Below are 18,493 nucleotides of genomic sequence, written 5' to 3'. Positions count from 1 at the left end.
AAATGAACCTGGAGACATGTGTAAAGCAATCCAATGCAGAGTCCTTCTAGACTCCTTTTTTCTTTTTTACAATCTTTCATAGCTGTTTTTCCAACACCCAAGTTGCAGGGCTTGCTCTTATCTGGTGAATGCCCATCCAAAGGATTCAGTCTAGTGTTCACAGGGGAAAAAGCCATCTTTTCCACACTCAGATTTCATCATTAGTTATCACATTTAATTAAATTATATGATGACAACGGTTATTAAGAGATTTAAGAATTAACTCTTAGACAATTCACCTGGTGAGAGCGCAAGTGTATGGGACTATTAGAGAGGATTCTATATTCTAAGATAGTTGTAGTTACGTGTACCATCTCACATGCTCATCTGGAATCTGTGTCCCTCTCCTTGAAGCTGGAGGGCCCTTGGTGACTTGCTTGACAGAGTATGGTGAAAATGATGCTGTGTGACTTCCACGCTTAAGTCACAAAGATGCCACACCCTTCTGCCTTGTTCTTTTGTCACACTGCCTCTTGGAATGTGGCCACATGCTGCAAGGAAGCCCAAGCAAACTGTAGAGATGCCACATGGACAGAAACCAAGGCCCATAGCCCCTAGTCCTGACTGAGCTCCCAGCTGGCACCAGCACCAACATGCCAGCCATGTGAATGAACTACCTCCAGTCCCAGTCAAGCCACTCTACCTCACACCATGCGGAGTAGAGATGAGCCATCTCTGTTGAGCACTTCCCAATCACAGGTTAGTAAGCAAAATAAAAGAGTTATTTTAAGCCACTAAGTTTGGATGGTTTGCTTTGCAGTAGTAGGTAACTGGAATGAGTGCTCTGGATGTCACTGGTATGTTTTACAGAGGGAATGGAGAACACAGATCAACCAGTGTATCTGTTAGGTAAGCTTCCTCTGGAACTTCTCCAAGATTACACGAGAATTCAAAGATAGAGCCTGGTTTTGAACCTAGACATCCGACTTCAGAATTGGAGTACTATAACCCCGAAAAAATTTTGAGATACACCTACTAAACCATACAGAAGCTGACGATACATAATAATTTGGTTTGATTTCTTAACTCCAAGCTTACAGACAAGCTCTTAATATTTACAGGGTCCAAGGCAGAAGTACAAATGTATACCAGATGTCTAATATTTAAAAGTTAAAACTGTTAAAATAAGTGTTATCCTCTTAACTTTACAAATACCTTCATGAAGTCTAAATGGCCAGGTCTGAGTTCTTAGACTCTGTGGCTATGCCCCTTCTCTCTCTACCCTTGGATCCTTCCCTCACTACAAGGGCTTTGGTCACATGAGTGTAACCTCTAGCCCATACCTCCAAGTTTCATTCATACATCCTCTTTCCCCACCAGCTGCCTCTTGGTCAGTCCCAGGTCCAAGGGATGGTCATGTTGGAGGATGGTTAGCCCTGAGAGAATGAACCCAGGAAAGAGGCCCCTGTGGGCTCAGGAAGTAAACTTGAGCCATTTGGGTAGAAAATTCTGGGATCTTAGTGCCTTGAGCATGGTCTGAAAGGAGATGTGGGCTCTGGATGGACTCTGAGTGGGCATGTACCCTTGGCCTACAGTCTCCTTGTGCCATGTGGCAGGGTGAGGCTAGAAGGACCTAGAGCAGCACCTTGTATAGTGAGGGCACATGACAGGGGCTCCTCTTCTCAGGTCTAAGGACAGTACCGCTCCCACCTCCCACTTGGTGTTTCTCTCCAAACACTTCCCCCTATCCTCTTTCACGGTGTCTGGCACATGATGGAGGATCAATAAATATTTACTGAATAAAGTATCCTTATTCCCAAAGGCAAGTTTTACGTTTTCAATCCTGGGTGCTGCTGGGGTTTAAGACTGTCAGCCCTAAGTGAGGTCACAAAGCTGGGATAGGAGCCAGACTTCCGCACGTCTTTGAGAACAGCTAGAATTGATTCTAAGTGACTGTTAGGAGCAAGCACGATGGATGAGAATTAGATTTGGCTCAATGGATGGTGGCACAAAGCAAGCACCAGGCGTTTGAGAGTGAAACTTTGAGCAATGACGCTCCCAACCTTTTGTCCTGACAATGACATTTTCTACTGACACTGACAAACTCCTATAATCTCTTCCAGACACCTGTGCCCAGCTGAGACTGCCACCTCCCTACCCAAGGACAGATATTCTTCTGGTAATGACAACCAAGTAAAGTGCAAGTGTTTGGAGCTAATGGCTGCCTTGTTGCCCAGTGGAAGGTTGTAACTGTACGTTTGGGAGGTTTGTATTTTTTGGGGTAAGACTTTCATTTTCATTTATTTCTACTCATTCTCTAATTTTTCAAAATTCCTATTACACGTCATAATCTCCCATGGAAATACTGTAAAGTTTACTTAATTCATAACTTCTCATAAAGTTTCATTAATTCATAACTCTTCAAAAACTTTAAAATCACTGTTACTTGATTATAGATTTTTTTAAGTATAACAAGAGCTGTACTAAGAAATGAAGTATTTGTTTTCTTGAGTTTTAATTATTTTATTGAGGTCACATGTTTATAACATTGTGTAAATTTCAGGTGTGCATCATTTATTTTGGCTTCTGTATAGACTGCATCATGTCCACCACTAATAGTCTAGTTTTCATCTGCCACTGCACACATGTGCCCCTTTACCCTTTTGCCCTTCCCCACCCCGTTCCCCTTTGGTAACCACCAACCTGTTCTTATCTATGTGTTTGTTTATCTTCCACATATGAGTGAAATCATACTGTATTTGTCTTTCTCTGACTTATTTCTCTTAGCCTAATACCTTCAAGGTCCATCCATGTTGTCATCAATGGCATGATTTAATCTTTTTATGGCTGAGTAAGATTCCATTGTAGGAGATTTATTAAAAAGAACTACTTATCTTGATTCTGTCTTCAGAGCAGACTCTGCAGAACCACAGAAACTTCCAAGTCTAATACCAGCAATGTCAGTAGCACACTATCATTCACCAGATCTATAAGTTACAGACCGTCTAAACTTGTGTATGTCCCAGACACAAACCCACTTTCTTCATTTTAGTGCTATTTTTCAAAGCCCATTCCCTGCTCATCCAGAAAATCATTACCTGTGGAAGGAGTTGTTTTAGTTAATCAGAGCTAGATGTTTTAGTGCTATTTTAGTCCACACAGAAAGGACCTGTGTCATAAAGTCCTACAAAAAAAAAACTTTGCCTGTCATTTTGATTAAACTTAGTTCTTCTAGTTTGAGATAAAGACCAATGAAAATTATACCCCGAGGTAATTTACACAAAAGTGAAAAGAAAAGTAGAAGAAAACTTTCATCCTGAAATCCTGTCAATAAATTTAATTCACTTTTTTATTTAGAAGGGAGTGAATGCAAATTCTTCATAAGCACGGCTGTCTGAACATCTCTAATGGAACAGAGATGATTGAGGCATAATTCTCCCAGGGTGTAATCCAAAAGTATTCTTAGAATTCTGTTTCCTGTAAGGCTATCAGATCTAAGGCAAGTGACAAAGATCAAACCTATGAGAAAGGAATGTGACACTCTTTCCCTGGACATTCTCTGACATTCAAAACATCCCTTGGTTTCCAGAAATCCGTCTCTGCCTAAACTCACGATTGGTGCTCTGGGCAAAGATATTGACAAAGAATTATATAAATTGATGTTTTCATGGTACTTTTATCTTTAGATATTTTGAGAGAGTTTCAAGAATTTGGGGGAGAAGAAAGTAAACAGTAGAGATGTACTTTATTAATGATTAACTATTAATTTTTTTTCCTTCTATTTCCTTAGGAGATTTAAAAGTAAGAGAAGAATTCTTCCCTCCCCTCAAGGCTGTGTTGGCATTTATTTTTCCTGTCATGGACAGTTTTTTGTTTCGTTTATTGTTTGTGCTGTTATTATTATGAGTATTATTATTACTTTCCCTGAGGAGAATTACACTGGAGCTTAGAAGGAGGGGGAGGTGAGGCTGCAAGGAAGATATGTATGGTAGACCAAAGAATAGGCCCCAAATATGTCCAGGTTCTAGCCCCTGGAACTGGTGACTCTGTCACCTTACAAGGAGAAGGGAAGTTAAAAGGCAAACATTTTTAGAGTGAATAGAAAAGTAGGACTCAACTATATCCTGTTTGCAAGAGACGCACTTTAAATATAAAAACACAAATACTTTAAAAGCAAAAGATGAGAAAATGTGTACCCCATTGCAAATAGTAACTATAAAAAAGCTGAGGGGCTGGCCCCAAGACCCAGTGGTTAAGTTCCCACGCTCCAATTCAGCAGGCCAGGGTTTTGCTGGTTCAGGTCCTGGGTGCAGACATGGTGCCGCTCGATGGGCCACGTTGAGGTGGCATCCCACATGCCACGACTAGAAGGACCCACAACTAAAATATACAGCTATGTCCTGGGGGGATTTGGGGAGAAAAAGCAGAAAGAAAAAAAAAAGATTGGCAACAGTTGTTAGCTCAGGTGCTAATCTTTAAGAAGAAGAAGAAAAAAAAGCTGGTATGGCAAAATTAATATTGACCAAGTAACTTTCCATACCAGAGATAATGAACATTTCATAATGAAAAAAGGTCAATTTATCAAGAAGACAGAATGATCCTATATGTAATATACACCTAGAAGCAGAGCTATAAAACTTACAAGCTAAACAGAGGAATAGACAAATTCATAATTACAGTGGAGTCATTGATAAAAACATAAGTAAAAAATCTGTAATGATATAAGTTTGAACAATAGTGACTTATTTGTCATAATACAAATTTATAGAACACCACACCCAACATTTGCATAAGCATATTTTTTTAAGATTCCATGGAAACTACATGAAGTGTACCACATTAAACATGACCACAAATTAATTGTCCCTTTTGCCATCAAGAGGTAGAATCTATTTTCCCACCTTTTTAATCTGAGCTGGGCTGTGAGTTGCTTTGACCAACTGAATATGGAAGAATTGGTGTTATACAACTTATGAGTCAACAGATTTGAGTCAAATTCACTTTGACCCAACAGATCTTTTAAATCCCTATGTTCAGAAACTTAAGGAAAAGGAAAAAAAAAAAAGAAAGCTGATTTGGAGAGCTTTGTCTTCAGATAACACTAAAACAACTAAGTGGAAGGTAGGGTACCATAGATTTGAAGATAAAGGGAATTTCAACAGGCTGCCGGAGTCAGCGCTCAGCTCTACCACTCACCAAATGGGAAGCCTTTCACATCTCACTTAGCCTCCGTCTGCCAGAGTTTCTTCATCCATAAAATAGAAATAATAAACATCCCCAAAAGTGCCTAGCACAGAGTAACGACTTATTAATGTTAATGTGGTAATGTTTTTATTAAATCAAGCACTCTGAAGGTCTCTGAAAAAATCATTATATTTAACTATTATAATGAAAAATTACATTTAAGGAGGTATTCAATTGATTTATATTCTGAAGCTGTGCCTTCAAAAACCGTTCTCATCTGTAATTTCCAAATAAAATTGCATGTTTAAAATAATTCTAAAATTAAATAACAATAACAAATAAGTAAAGATCAAAGCAACGGAAATTTTAAGAGTGACATGATTCTGCTTCCAGATCTATCTGACCCCGTTCATTGCCAGTGAATTCCACTGGACTTCTTAATTCAAGAGACAGTCCCTGGGTAAAGGAACTCTCAGCCATAAAGGGATTACTAAGAAACTGAAGCAGAGTGCTCTGTGATGGGGTCCTCATGGAGCCTGAGCAGGTAAGCAATTTGCAACTTCACTAGGATTTCTGAAACCAGCGCTCTCAACACTTAGTCGTCTTAGTAGAGCAGCAGCTCTGGGTCCTGGAGGTAATCACAGAACAGTGCTTTCCCTCCCGCTATCCCTCCCTTGTTCAGCTAGTTGGTGATCTAGACTCTACAAGCTTCTAAGATGTAACTGGAAATAATTTGATGACTTGAATATGATGAAGACACCTCTGGGAACACATCTGGTTCCTACAGAGAATTATGCTCAGCAGTACCCATGCCAACTGGACCCAAGCTTGGAAGAGGCAGCCTTAGCAAAAGTTTTGATGCTCAGAATAATGTGCTTGCACATGAGCACAGACTGAAGATCACGCCTGTGGTAGGCAGAGTAAGGGCCCCACAAAGATGTCCTAATTCCCCAAGCCTGCCAATATGTTACCTTACACGGCAGAAAGGACTTGGTGGATGTGATTGTTAAGGATCTTGAGATAGATTATCCTGGATTATCTGGGGGGACCAAAAGAAACTACAAGGGTCCTTATAAGATGGAGACAGGAGAGTCAAAGTAAGAGAGATGTGACAGGGAAACAGAGGTTGGAGTGATGAAATGTGAAGATGGAGGAACAGACTACAAGTCAAACATTCTGAGTAGCCTCTGGAAGCCAGAGAATTTGTTTCCTTCCCTTGAGCCTCCAAAAGGAACCAGCCCTGTTGATTTTAGCTCCTTAAGATCCATTTTGGACTTCTGACCTCCAGAAATGCATGATAATAAATTTGTGTTGTTTTAAGCCATTTGTGGTGTATGGTAGTTTCTTACAGCAGCAACAGGCAACTAATATAAGACATTATCATTTGTTTGTTTCATGATCACGTGTCTCAACACTCTCCTTCTCATGGATTATTCAATCTCTCTCAGAGGGAAAGTCAGACTGAAAGGTTCTCAATAAGTACCACTGAGACATGGACTGTCACAGCTTCTGGTCCTTCCTTCAGGCCACATTCCTCTGCTTCCCCCTCTTACACACACACACACACACACACACACACACACACACACGACTCTCTTCTGTAGGCACTAAGTCTAGGTAGTGGAGTATCCCAGATACATCTGGGACACCAGAAGTAAAGCTATAGGGTCTCTTTTCCTCATAGTTCCATTAAACACCAGGAAATGGGAACAAAAAGTGAAGCTGTGGAAATCCAACCTGACTTAATGAGATTTATTTGAAGCATGGTGTCAATAAGCTACAACTGCCAAATCAAGACTCCTAACTCATATGCATATGAGTCTGAAAGACTATTTAGGGGAAAAGTGTTTAAACACCTTCTCCATGTGCATTCAGTGTCCATTCAGCTGTTAGTCTAAGAAGTTACTCCACATTGAAGAACTCTCTGGCAAACTCCTGTATCAAGTGTTTCTTTCTAAGTTGACATTGGACCACTCAATCTGGCTCTTTCTACACTCTCACTATTTTTCTAGGTTGGGAGACCTCTACATAACTAAAGGACTAAAATTAATTTATTAGTCCTTTAGTTATGGACTAATTTTATTTGACTCTACTGATCACGAATATGTTACAGAAGGCATTTAGGCATTAACTGCATGGGCATTTTTGCAGCCCACAGAGGAGTCTCCAGGAAGCTGACATAAAGAAAAATTGATTATTCAATAGCCATTAGACCAATTCTAGATATGCAGCGATAAGATTCATCATAGCCCGGTACATTAAACCAGAAGCTTGTAGTGTCTTGCGGTGTTCCCAAAGCACTAATTCCTTCCTCCTTTCAGGAGATTTTATTCCAGGCACAAATGCCCTTAAGATATTTGTAGGGCTTTTTCCAGGATCCCAGCTGGCAGAGTAACTATTGGAAAGATGATCTATTCAAGAAAGATAAAATGCTTTCCAAGCTTAATATAAATTATACTCCCTTATTTTTTTCTGAAACGATGACAGTCAGGAAGAAGTTAGCTGTGGCAAAAAAAAGAAGTAAATTGTGGATTCTGATGCCAGCAGTGTTGGTGAAGAAGAAAAAGAAGAGGAAGGAGAAAGAGAAGAAAGAAGAGGAGGAGGGGGAGTAGGAGTAAGAGGAGAAGGAGAAGAAGAAGGAGGGGGAGGAGAATTGGCAAGCGTTAGAGTCTACAGAGATCTTAGAAGTTATCTAATCTGACTAGAGGATGCTCTGCAATCTCCTACGTGGTCGACAGTGTTGATTTATTTATTTTTTAAAAATTGTCACATGACTTTTTAATACAAAGGCTGTCCAGTTACTGATGTACACACTGGTAAGCAGGGCCTCCTCTGCACAGTTTAACCTATTTTGTGCTTAAACCCAAGTGTAGTGCTCACGTGGATGACCCTGTAAATTCACGGTTTCTGATATCAATTGTCACCTCAATGTTCCAGCAGTCCTTCTCTTTCTCAGTCCCCTTTCTTTCCCATTATTCATCAGTTTCTTTTTAAACTTTCAACAATCTCCTTTGATCCCAACATCTCCCTTCTTATTCTTAGCAGATTCATTTATTGATTTTTCTCCAAAGGTATTGGTTGAGTACCCACTCCGTGCCAGCCTTCTTCTAGGCGTCAGGGAAGAACAGTGAACAAACATAGCCCCAGCTCTCATGGAGCTTTCTTTCTATGGAGAGAAAGAGTAATAAACAAATAAACATATACTGTGTTGGGTGAGTACAGGTTCTGCAAGGAAAATAAAGCAGAGTAAGATGACAGAGAATGGGAGGAGGGTGCCATTTTAGAGTGGTCTGGAAGGACTTCATGACAAGAAGAAAGTGATGTGATGCCATAAGGACATGTGGGCAAGAGTGTTCCAGGCACAAGGAAAAGCAAGTGCTAAAGCTCTGAAGTAGGAATGTGCTTTATATGTTTGAAAACCAGCACGAGCCAGTGTGAGCAAGTAAGAGGAGTAGTAGGAGCTGACATCAGAGAGGCACCAGAGGCAGATCACGCAGGACCTTGCAGGACTCCAGAAGGACATTGACTTCATTCTCAGTGGGAAGGGACCTCATTAGAGGGCATTTGGGTAGAGGAGCGATATGACCTGACTTACATTCTAAAATGATGACTGTGCTGCTCTGTTGAGGTAGGACTATGGGGGAACAAGAAGAGTATATTAGTTTCCTGGGGCTGCCATAAAAAAGGATGGAAAACTGGATGGATTTTAACAACAGAAATTTATTCTCTTACAATTCTGGAGGCCAAAATCAAGTTGTTGCAGGACCATGCTCTTCTCTGAAGGCCCTAGGGCAGCATCCTTCCTCGCCTCTTCCTTGCTTCTGGTGGCTGCCAACAATCCTTGGCTTGCTGCTGTGTCACTCCAATCTTTGCCTCCATCATCACATGACATTCCTCCTTATCTGTCTGTTCTCTGAGTATCTTTACATGGCCTTCTTACAAGGACATAGTCATTGGTTTTAGAGCCTTTCCACATCCAGTATGACCTCATCTTAACTAGTTATATATGCAAAACCCTACTTCCAAATAAGGTCATATTCTGAGGTTCCATGTGGGCATGAATTTTAGGGCGACATAATTCAGCCCAGTACAACTGGCTCCGGGAGCTATTGCAATAGTCCCCATGAGAGATGATGGTGGCTTAGCCCAGCAAGGGAGGTGAGGACCAGTGATTAGACTCAGGAACTATGTTAACAGGTGAACTGACAGAATTCGCCAATGGATTAAATGTGGGACAGAGGGAATGAGAGGATTTAGAGATGATGCCAAGATTTGGGGCCTGAGAACCTAACTGCACAGTGCAGTTTCCACTTGTGGTGATGGCAGGAGAGCAGGTTTTCAAGGAGAAATCAAGAGTTCTGGTTTGGCTGGAGTGTGAGATGCCTTATCTCCTATTTCAAAAAGAAAATAGGAGCCATTAGGGATAGGCTCCTTAATTTTCTTCCCCTAGGGCTACAGATTTACCTGCAATTCTTCCCACTCTTTCCTCCTAACCCTCTAGCTGAAACTGAAGTTCAAGTTCAAATGCATTTCGTAGCCTCCAGATCCCATCTTCTCTGCCCTCCTTAAGAAGGTTGGGTAAGAATCACCTCCTTCTCTCACATATTTACAATCTCAACTTCTCAGTTGTGGCTCCACCTCCATCTCAGCTCCTTTCCAACACCATTTATATATGCTCATTGTATATCTTGAAATGAAGGAGAAGAAGAAAAACAGAAGAATTTTTTTTTTTTTTTTTGCTGGGAAAAATTTGCCCAGAGCTAACATCTGTTGCCAATCTTTCTCTTGTTTTTATATTTTTATTTTTTCCTCCCAAAACCACAGTACATAGTTGTATATTCTAGTTGTAAGTCCTTCTAGCTCTTCTCTGTAAGCCACCACCACAGAATGGTTACTGACAGATGAGTGTTGTGGTTCTGAACCCAGGCCACCAAAGTGGAGCACGCCAAACTTTAACCACAAGGCCATCAGGGCTGGCTTAAAAGGAGTTTTTGTTTATTTACTTATTTATTTTTGCTGAGGAAGATTTGCCCTGAGCTAACAACTGTGCCAATGTTCCTCTATTTTGTGCCTGGGTCACCACCACAGTATGACCGCTGATGAGTGATGTATGTCTGCGCCTGGGAACTGAACCCAGGCGGCCAAAGCAGAGCACACAGAACTTAATAGGCCACTGGGCCCGCCACAAAAAGGAATTTTTTTACAAAGGGAGGAAGAAAAGAAAATGCTGCTCTGAGAATACAGCCTTCTCATACTTTTCACTCCCATTCACAATTGGATCAGTTTCTTCCCCACCCACAATTTCTCTGAAACTGCTTCTGTCAAGAGCGCCAAGGTGCCCTTGCTAAATGCATGGATGCTTCATAGTCTCCATCTGACTTTTTAGTTGCGTTTGTTACCTTTGACCTCTTCTTCCCTTTTGAAGCCATCTTTCCCCCTGGCTTCCAAACTTTTAGCTCCCTTGGTTTTTCTCCTGACTCTGGCTGCTCCTTCTCCCCCTGTCTCCCAGGTGCTGCTCTCATCCAGTGTATACTGATCGCTAGCTACCACATGCACATCCAGCAGCAACCTTGCTCCTGAGCTGTGAACTCACATATCCAACTGCCCCTTGGACATCTCCACGTTACTATCTTGTAGGCACACATACTCGGTGAATCCACAACAGAACTTAGAATCATTCTGCCACCTCCTTCTACACCCCTCCTCCTGCCCTGTGCTCTCTGTCTCAAGGGTGGCACATGGTGCCTCTGCTCTCCACACCCTGGGAGCCATCCTAGACAGCTCTGACTTGGTTTCTCTCTCCCTCCACTCCTTATGTGTAAGTCTCTAAGTTGTTCTGCTCATCTCCAAATGTCCCTCCTTCCCGCGAACACTCCCTCTGCCTCCTTAGTCGGCTCCTGCCTCTTCAGTTTCTCAGTTTGGAGGTTACCTTCTTTAGGAAACTTTTCCTGAATGCTCAGTCTGAGTTATTTGTCCTGCCTGTGCATTCCTATCTTAAATTCTTGCTTTGGGCACCCCGGCACTTACACTATTTTATTGAACTGACAGTTTACTTGACTTCACCCTCCATAAGACTGTAAACTTCTTAAAATCAGCGTGTCTCTTATCCCCTGTTCCCAGGCAGCCTTCTCTTGTTGTCACCTCATGAGCAGTCTGTTGGGCTGCTGCTGCCTCTTGTCCCTCCCCTGCTGTCCCCCCATTGTTGCTGCCTCTCCCGACTTCTTCCTTACCACTTTATTGGGGCAGCCTCTCCAGCCCTTCTAGAGAGCTAGTCCTTAGGAATGTGCCCAACAGCAGCAGCCAGCAAACTCATTGTGTGCCTGGGTCACAATACTTTTAACAATGGTCTAATAGGAATGCCACCTTGCTTGCCTAAGCCAGGATTAATGACTAAGGATGGGGAGGTAGAGAAGTAAGCATCCTGAGAGCTGCATCTAACGAAATTAAGCACACGGTAAAGGGCCTGGCTTAATGGTGCTACTTTTTCTTCTCCTGGTCTCTGACTTAATGCTTTGACTATTTCTTCTTATTAAATCCTCACTTTCCCAAGAATAGCATGAGAAGAGTATCCAACAGAGCATCTCCAGCCTCATCCGCATTGTCCTTGTTATCATCGCAGCTTCTGGGCGGGTGTCCTGTGTTCCCAAAGCCCCTGTGCGGCTGTGAAAGATACCTAAAACTGACACTGTAAGAAAAGGTTTCTCCTTGTGGTTCCTCTCCCCCACAGCTGATGCCGCTTGTGTGGTCCAGCCACTGGGATAAATATTCTTGCTTGATGTGTCCATACAGCAGGATTTTAAAATGCACAGCTCACCATTATCCACTTACATACATCACACTCCATTCCCTGTGCATCTTAGAGTAAACCCCTTTTATCAACTTGTGTTACTAGAAAAAGATAATTTCCCTTGAAGAGCCATGTTGCATGTAGAAAACTTCTCAAAAATAGGAAAAATTACAATAAAATTTAGTGACCACTAACTTGTGTTGGAAAATCAACATAATATGCTTTGGGGAAAGGCTTATATGTTTTTTAAAAACACACCACTGAACCAGCCCTGATGGCCTAGTGGTTAAAGTTCAGTATGCTTTGCTTGGGTGGCCCTGGCCCAGTTCCTAGGCACAGAACCACACCACTCGTCTGTCAGTAACCATGCTGTGGTGGTGGCTCACATAGAAGAACTAGAAGGACTTACAACTAGAATATAGGACTATGTACTGGGGCTTTGGGGAGGAAAAAAAAGAAAGAAAAAAAGTTTCTCTTTTAGAAATAAATAAATAATAAAAACACAAAAATTTTACAGGAAATCTTGCATTGTTTCATTCTCCCATTGGCTCCTAGGGTCCTATATTTCCTAGGGGGGAAAAAAATCTCTTAAAATAATTTTAAAGTCTTTGACTAATTTACTAGATAAATCTACTGTGTATGAAATGGCACCTTTATGAAGATAATAATTTAATCTCTAGGAACACTGGGGCCGAAAATTTTGAATTTTGCTGTAAATTATGGCACCTGCTCTTCTGTATCATGCACATGATGGGAACATTCTTTTTTGAACTGATAAAGTGGAACTGAACTAATTGCCTAAAGTATCTTCTTAAGGTTTCTAACCAATTCTTTCTTCATATACGGGACATAAAATTATTTTTATGTGCTATGTCATCTTATACAAACATACATATTGAAAATCAAAAACCAAACTTTGCCACTGAAGTTTGATAAAGGATGAACTTGGAAAGAAAATTTTTAAATATCAGATATTTGAAAGCTACTGTCATTAAAATTTGTAAGTCAAAAAAATAAGGTATAAAGGAAAAGATGAACAAAGCATGACCTCTGTCTAAAAAAGACACATCAGTTGCTGGATGACAGCTAATCTAATTCTGGGTCAGTCAAGACAAACTAATTTTGCTGTTTAACTCCAGAGATAAGGGAGAAATAAGCATTAGTGCATCATCAAAAATAATGGGCTATTTTAATATTGTAAATCTATGGAAAAAATAGGAGTATAGCAGTCTCAGACCAAAGCAAAAGCAACAGAGAGAGCTTGCTTTATTTTGGAATATTTTTAGTTAATGGGACATATAGACTAAAAAATTTAAAATTGGTATTTAGGATAAATCTGGTGATGAAATTTCTTTACTCTGGGAAGCATTTGGGTCACTTTTAATAATGAAGAAATTATCTTCTATTTCACAAGGTCTACGAAGTGCTTTCCTCTTCACAATTAGGAGTTTTGTTGTCTCCTGGGAGAGGCAAGGAAAGCAGCGTCCCCATCTGAGGTCCCAATATTTCTTCTGTATTACCCAATTGATAGCAATGGTGCCTATGTGTGACTGCTGCCCACTGTTCCATTTTGTAGGATTTCTCCACTATTTTGAGGGTATGATCACAGTTCATTACATTTTCCCCTTGACCTTGAGAACTGGGAGTTTTACCCATAGGTATGGGGTGGAGTGAGGACATCCATCCCCTAGAGATGACCTTGCCAACTCTTACCACCTGCTGCTTGAACTTCTCATGGTTCCCCGTAGGATTCAGTCCCAGCTACCTAGCCAACTCCATAGGGTTGGATCATGTCTTCTTATGTATCCTACACTCCCCCCTGTGAAATCTCTTGTCATTACTGGAACATGCCTCTCTTTTACCCCCAAGCTGTTCCCAGAATGTTCTTCTCCACTTGTCTGATTGAGAAACTTCTACTCATGCTTCAAGACCCAGGTCCTGCCAGCTCCTCAGTGACACCTTCTCCAACTGCCCCAAGGAAAACTGACTGCTCCTCTGGACTGCCACTTCCCTTCGCTCATCTGCATCCCCACATACAATGTGGTGCAGCATGTGCCCACATACTGAGTCCCCCTGCGAACCGGGGTCATTCTGTGGCGCAGTGCTAACAGTGCCTGGCACACAAAAGGTTTCTGTAAATGTCTGTACTGCAGATTAGCGACTGAAAAGAGACAGACTACATGCAGGTCTAAATTTCTATAATATTGAAAAGTATTTTGAAAATAATTAATTTAAAATATTCCCAACTCATTTCCTTACCATAAATGCTTCCGAAATTTAAGGCAGTCCGAGTGTGAATTATAGCATTTGCAATTGAAAGTTAATTGTATCATAACTCATATTGCATGATATTAGAATTTTAATTATTTTTAAGCAGTGAATTCAGTTTTCCAATTGCACCCCCACCCCTAGAATGTTTGAGTTTCTATGTAATCATTTCATGGATGGTACATTTTGTTGAGTGGAAATTCTGCCAGATTCTGATTCCAACATTGATACAGGCCTTGTGTGGGCATGCGAGTGTGTGTGGGTGTGTTAGGAAGTGGGAGCTGTGAAGAAAATGAGAGGAAATAGAGTGTAGACAAAAAATACACCCAAAGGGTAAGGTGCTAGGAGGGGAGGCTAGGGGTGCATCTTCCTTCTGGTTGACCAATCCACTCTGCACTGTCATCTCCAGACATCTCCACCCTATGCACCTCACACAGATGTTACAGAGAGGGTTTCTCTCTCATCCTCTGTCCCTCTTTGTTTTCAATTGAGTCAATATGACTATAAAAATGCACACTAATTAGAAGGGTAGGCTTGCTAAATACTGGTGCAGTGATAGCTTAATCTGTCTACAGTCTCTTAATCCAGTATTTTTTAACACAATGCTCTAAACAACAGTACCGCAAGTATTCGCTATTAAATGTGGTGCTGTTGATGACTCCTCTTAGTGACTAAACTGTACAGAACAAATAACACTTGCAGGGTACAAATGATGGACTGTTGCTCTGAGAGCAGAGTTGCATCCCTGGTGTCTCTGTCTAGGAAATAATCTGCCTTCCTGTCCCAGGGGGCAGGATTCTGAGAGACAGAGACGAGGTTTATGGGACTGACCTCCACCACTCAGTGCCTCACCGAGGATTGTGCTCACATTCTGTTAGATTAAAACAAACAACATTTGGAATAAGAATGTCTAACCCTCTAACTTCCTAGGTCTGCCCCTAAACAGTGGTTGAATTTTCCTTCTTTCGTGACTTCCTGATTCATTCTTCACATTTCTGAAAATTGTTACAACCTTAACTCATTTGTGATATTTTTCTAACTGGGAAAATATTATTTCAAGAATTGGTAGAATTTGCTATGTAGAAACCACAATGCTACCTATAAACATTAATTATCCTATTATTAATCATTCAAAGTTTATTTTTAGAAAAGGGAATGTAAGGCATTTTATTTCATATGTTTTTAAGTTTAATCATCAATTACTTCAAGTGACCTACATGTTCGATTCACGTTTCTAAGGAAAGCATGACCACCTGCGTCCTCAGCTATTCTGTCATGATCCATTAAAGTGTGCCACTTACCTCCATTAGGAGGATTAAAAAGGTGGAAAATCCCCAGGTACTGCTAGTTAGCAACCTGTTCCTAGGGAGTCAATAGCCTCATTTTCTTTTTCCTCTTTTCATTTAAAAAACACTTATCTAGTAAAAGAGAAACACTCCTCACTGCTGGTGAATACATTTCCCAGGACTTCATTAAACCCAGTAAGAGGATCAGTGTTTAAATGATTAAGTAGGTATATAAGTTTTTACAAAAGGAAAATCTAATTAAGATGGTGCCCATAGGAAACAAGATACTAATAATTAACCAAAATAATTTTGATAGGTCTGTGAAAGGGCTGTGCAAATGTGAGGCAGTATTATTATTACATGTGCAATGATGCAACACTGGTGAGCTTTTAGGGTTATAAGTATGCAAGATGCCCAGTTTATGTAATATGCTCTTGAGTAAACTATTTTATTCCATTCATCTTTATCTTTCTATAAGCTCTTTACAGTGTTTCAGAAATAAGAAAACAAGCCATAATTCCTAGGGCTTGCATCCCTGGTGACAGGTTCTTTCATCCCAGCAAAAAAGTCATGCTTAAGTTTGCCAACCAGCACGACGCATGGGGAGGACCAGTGCAGACCACCACAGGAGCACCACTATGCTGCAGAACTCGATAGGCACCTGGGAATCTGCCCACAGCATTCTAAACTCCTCCCCATTTGTAGCGTGTCTCAAAAATTACACGTGGAGCAAAAAGTTTGATAAAAATATATTTAAAACAAGCAAGGAAAAATAGTTTTGGCCTTAAGGATAGCTTTCATCATTCTTTTAACCAAGTAGAGTTAAATTATATGTATAATGATTTCAAGTACCAACTTATAAAAGATGTGACAAATCAGAAAGCAAAGAACAAGAAGACTCTTTTTTTCAGAAAAATGTATTTGCAATTCAAATGTTCATATAAAAAGCATAAATTTTAAAAAGTTCATAGATGTGTGTTTTTAGAAGTGCTATGGTTTTGCAATTACATTCCAAATGTGCAGGGTGGTCCACACTGAGCCAGCATATACTTTTGTCACACTGACGTCACTCTCATCACAACCTCCCCCGAGCTGTTATCTTCTGACAAATCTTCATGGGGCCTCATCCGATTGAACAGATGTAATAACACGTAGCCACACTGAAACCTTGGGGAAGTTAACTGCGTTGGGTGGACCAAGTTCCTGTTCCGCAGAGCCGTCAGTGGCAACCATAAAGTCCTACTTGTGGAAGATTCTCCCCGGCTACTTTCCTCAATGTCTGTGGCTTTGTCATAATTTAATACATCCCAGTGTAAGTTAACAGCTCGCCAGCGCTTAAACACTCTATAAACTGCAGCTCCTTCATGGACGATGAGACCTAAAATTTGAGAAAAAAAAACACTCTTCATAATCAAAAGTTAGGAATGTTATTTTGTGTACAAATAAGGGGTTAAAGAAATAGTCAATTCTCTGTATATCATTATTTAAAAATATGGTATTCTGTTATGCTAAGCGAAATAAGCCAGTCTGAGAAAGACAAACACCAGATGATTTCACTCATATGTGGAATATAAACAAGTACATGGACCAAGAAATTGTTCAGTGGTTACCAGGGGAAGGGGGGGTTGGGGAGGGCACAGCAGGTGAAGGAGAGCACTCACGTGGTGACAGGCAAGAAATAGTGTACAACTGAAATCTCACAGTGATGTAGACTATTATGAACCCAGTAAAAAAATGGTATTCTGACTACTCAAATACTATGGCTAATGGCAAGCTCCTGTGCATATTACACAGGAATAATCAATATTCAAAGAATAACAATACATTAATGCAGGAAGTAATCATGGATGTAATTTACTTGTTCCATTTTGGCTCAGAACATACCTTGGGCAATTACATTGCCTGAGGAGAATCATTAGGTTCATTTATTCAATTCAATGTATATTTCTTGAGTGCCCACTGGGAGCCAAGCAATGTGTAGGGGCTTGGTCCCAGCTGGCAACTTAATTTGGGAAAGAGACAGACATTAAAGACATTGCCATCTCCCCAGTTCCTAAAACAATACCTGACACACAGGAGGTATGATGTAACTTTTTGTTATTTTCATTCTCAACAATTCAACAAAAATATGATAAGCACCTACTTGAGAGCTTTCTGTGTATCATCTCATTTAGTTCCCACCACAGCCTTATGAAGTAAGTAAGAGCGTGCCCCCCATTTCACAGACAAGGAGCTTGCTCAAGAGCAGACAACCAGTAGTGGTAGAGCAGGATTCAAACCCAGGCAGGGTGGCTCCAGGGTCCTTGCTCTTTGCTGCCATACAGTGATTTGGATGATCACACATTTCTGAGAAAAACCCTTAGGAAAATAAACAAGGTAATACAAGGACCTCAGGGACCATAAACTAACCGTCCACAAGTCAGATATGGCACCCTGGTACATGGCTCCGTCTCCCCCGTCCAGCCCAGATCCCACTATATGCTGCATTTTCACACATTTACGTTTCAGTATGCAGTCCAAAAGCTTTTGAATTTGTGACCCCTCACAGAAAGGAGTCCCTGGGAAGAGGTCCCTTCAGATCAAGAAGTGAGAGGAGCCCTTCTGCTTCAGGTTGAAATTCCATCGAAAGGCAGTGGAGAGGCCAACGAAGAGTCTTTTCTAGATGGAATGTGGCAGGTAAGTAGAGCGTGTCAGTTGGCCACAACCACTTTTTAATGATAAATTTGAAAATGAGCAGATCCTACCTCCCAGCATTTAGACCTTGGGCCCTAGAGATATTCTCACAAATGTGGACAAGGAAGGATGTTCAAAAGTGTTTATTACCGGGGCTGGCCCCGTGGCCGAGTGGTTAAGTTCGTGCACTCCGCTGCAGGTGGCCCAGTGTTTCGTTGGTTTGAATCCTGGGCGCGGACATGGCACTGCTCATCAAACCACACTGAGGCAGCGTCCCACATGCCACAACTAGAAGAACCCACAACGAAGAGTATAC

The 18,493-nt window shown here is 41.1% G+C and overlaps 1 protein-coding gene and 1 long non-coding RNA gene across 3 annotated transcripts in view; one reads left to right on the top strand and one right to left on the bottom strand.

The window, feature by feature from the left end:
- The first annotated feature begins 521 nt into the window (after positions 1-521).
- LOC111769639 (uncharacterized) lies at positions 522-18,180 on the top strand. 2 transcript variants are annotated; one of them, XR_002802419.2, is made up of 3 exons: positions 522-738; positions 2,103-2,244; positions 3,770-3,870. It is a non-coding gene; the product is annotated as an uncharacterized lncRNA (long non-coding RNA). The 2 variants fall into 2 exon arrangements; XR_011430409.1 differs by lacking the exon at positions 3,770-3,870 and adding an exon at positions 18,053-18,180 and having other exon boundaries at positions 526-738; positions 2,103-2,260.
- The window catches only part of MARCHF11 (membrane associated ring-CH-type finger 11), a 108,773-nt gene continuing 106,520 nt past the window's right edge, over positions 16,241-18,493 (bottom strand). The window contains exon 4 of the mRNA XM_023625824.2: positions 16,241-16,882. Coding sequence (XP_023481592.1) covers positions 16,560-16,882 — 323 coding nt within the window. The 3' untranslated portion in view covers positions 16,241-16,559. The remainder of the gene's footprint in view (positions 16,883-18,493) is intronic.

This window comes from Equus caballus, chromosome 21 (genome assembly GCF_041296265.1).
Source record: "Equus caballus isolate H_3958 breed thoroughbred chromosome 21, TB-T2T, whole genome shotgun sequence".
In the NCBI taxonomy this organism is placed as follows: Eukaryota; Metazoa; Chordata; class Mammalia; order Perissodactyla; family Equidae; genus Equus; species Equus caballus.
The sequence above is the reverse complement of the archived record's forward strand: the minus strand, read 5'-3'. Positions and strand labels throughout refer to the sequence as shown.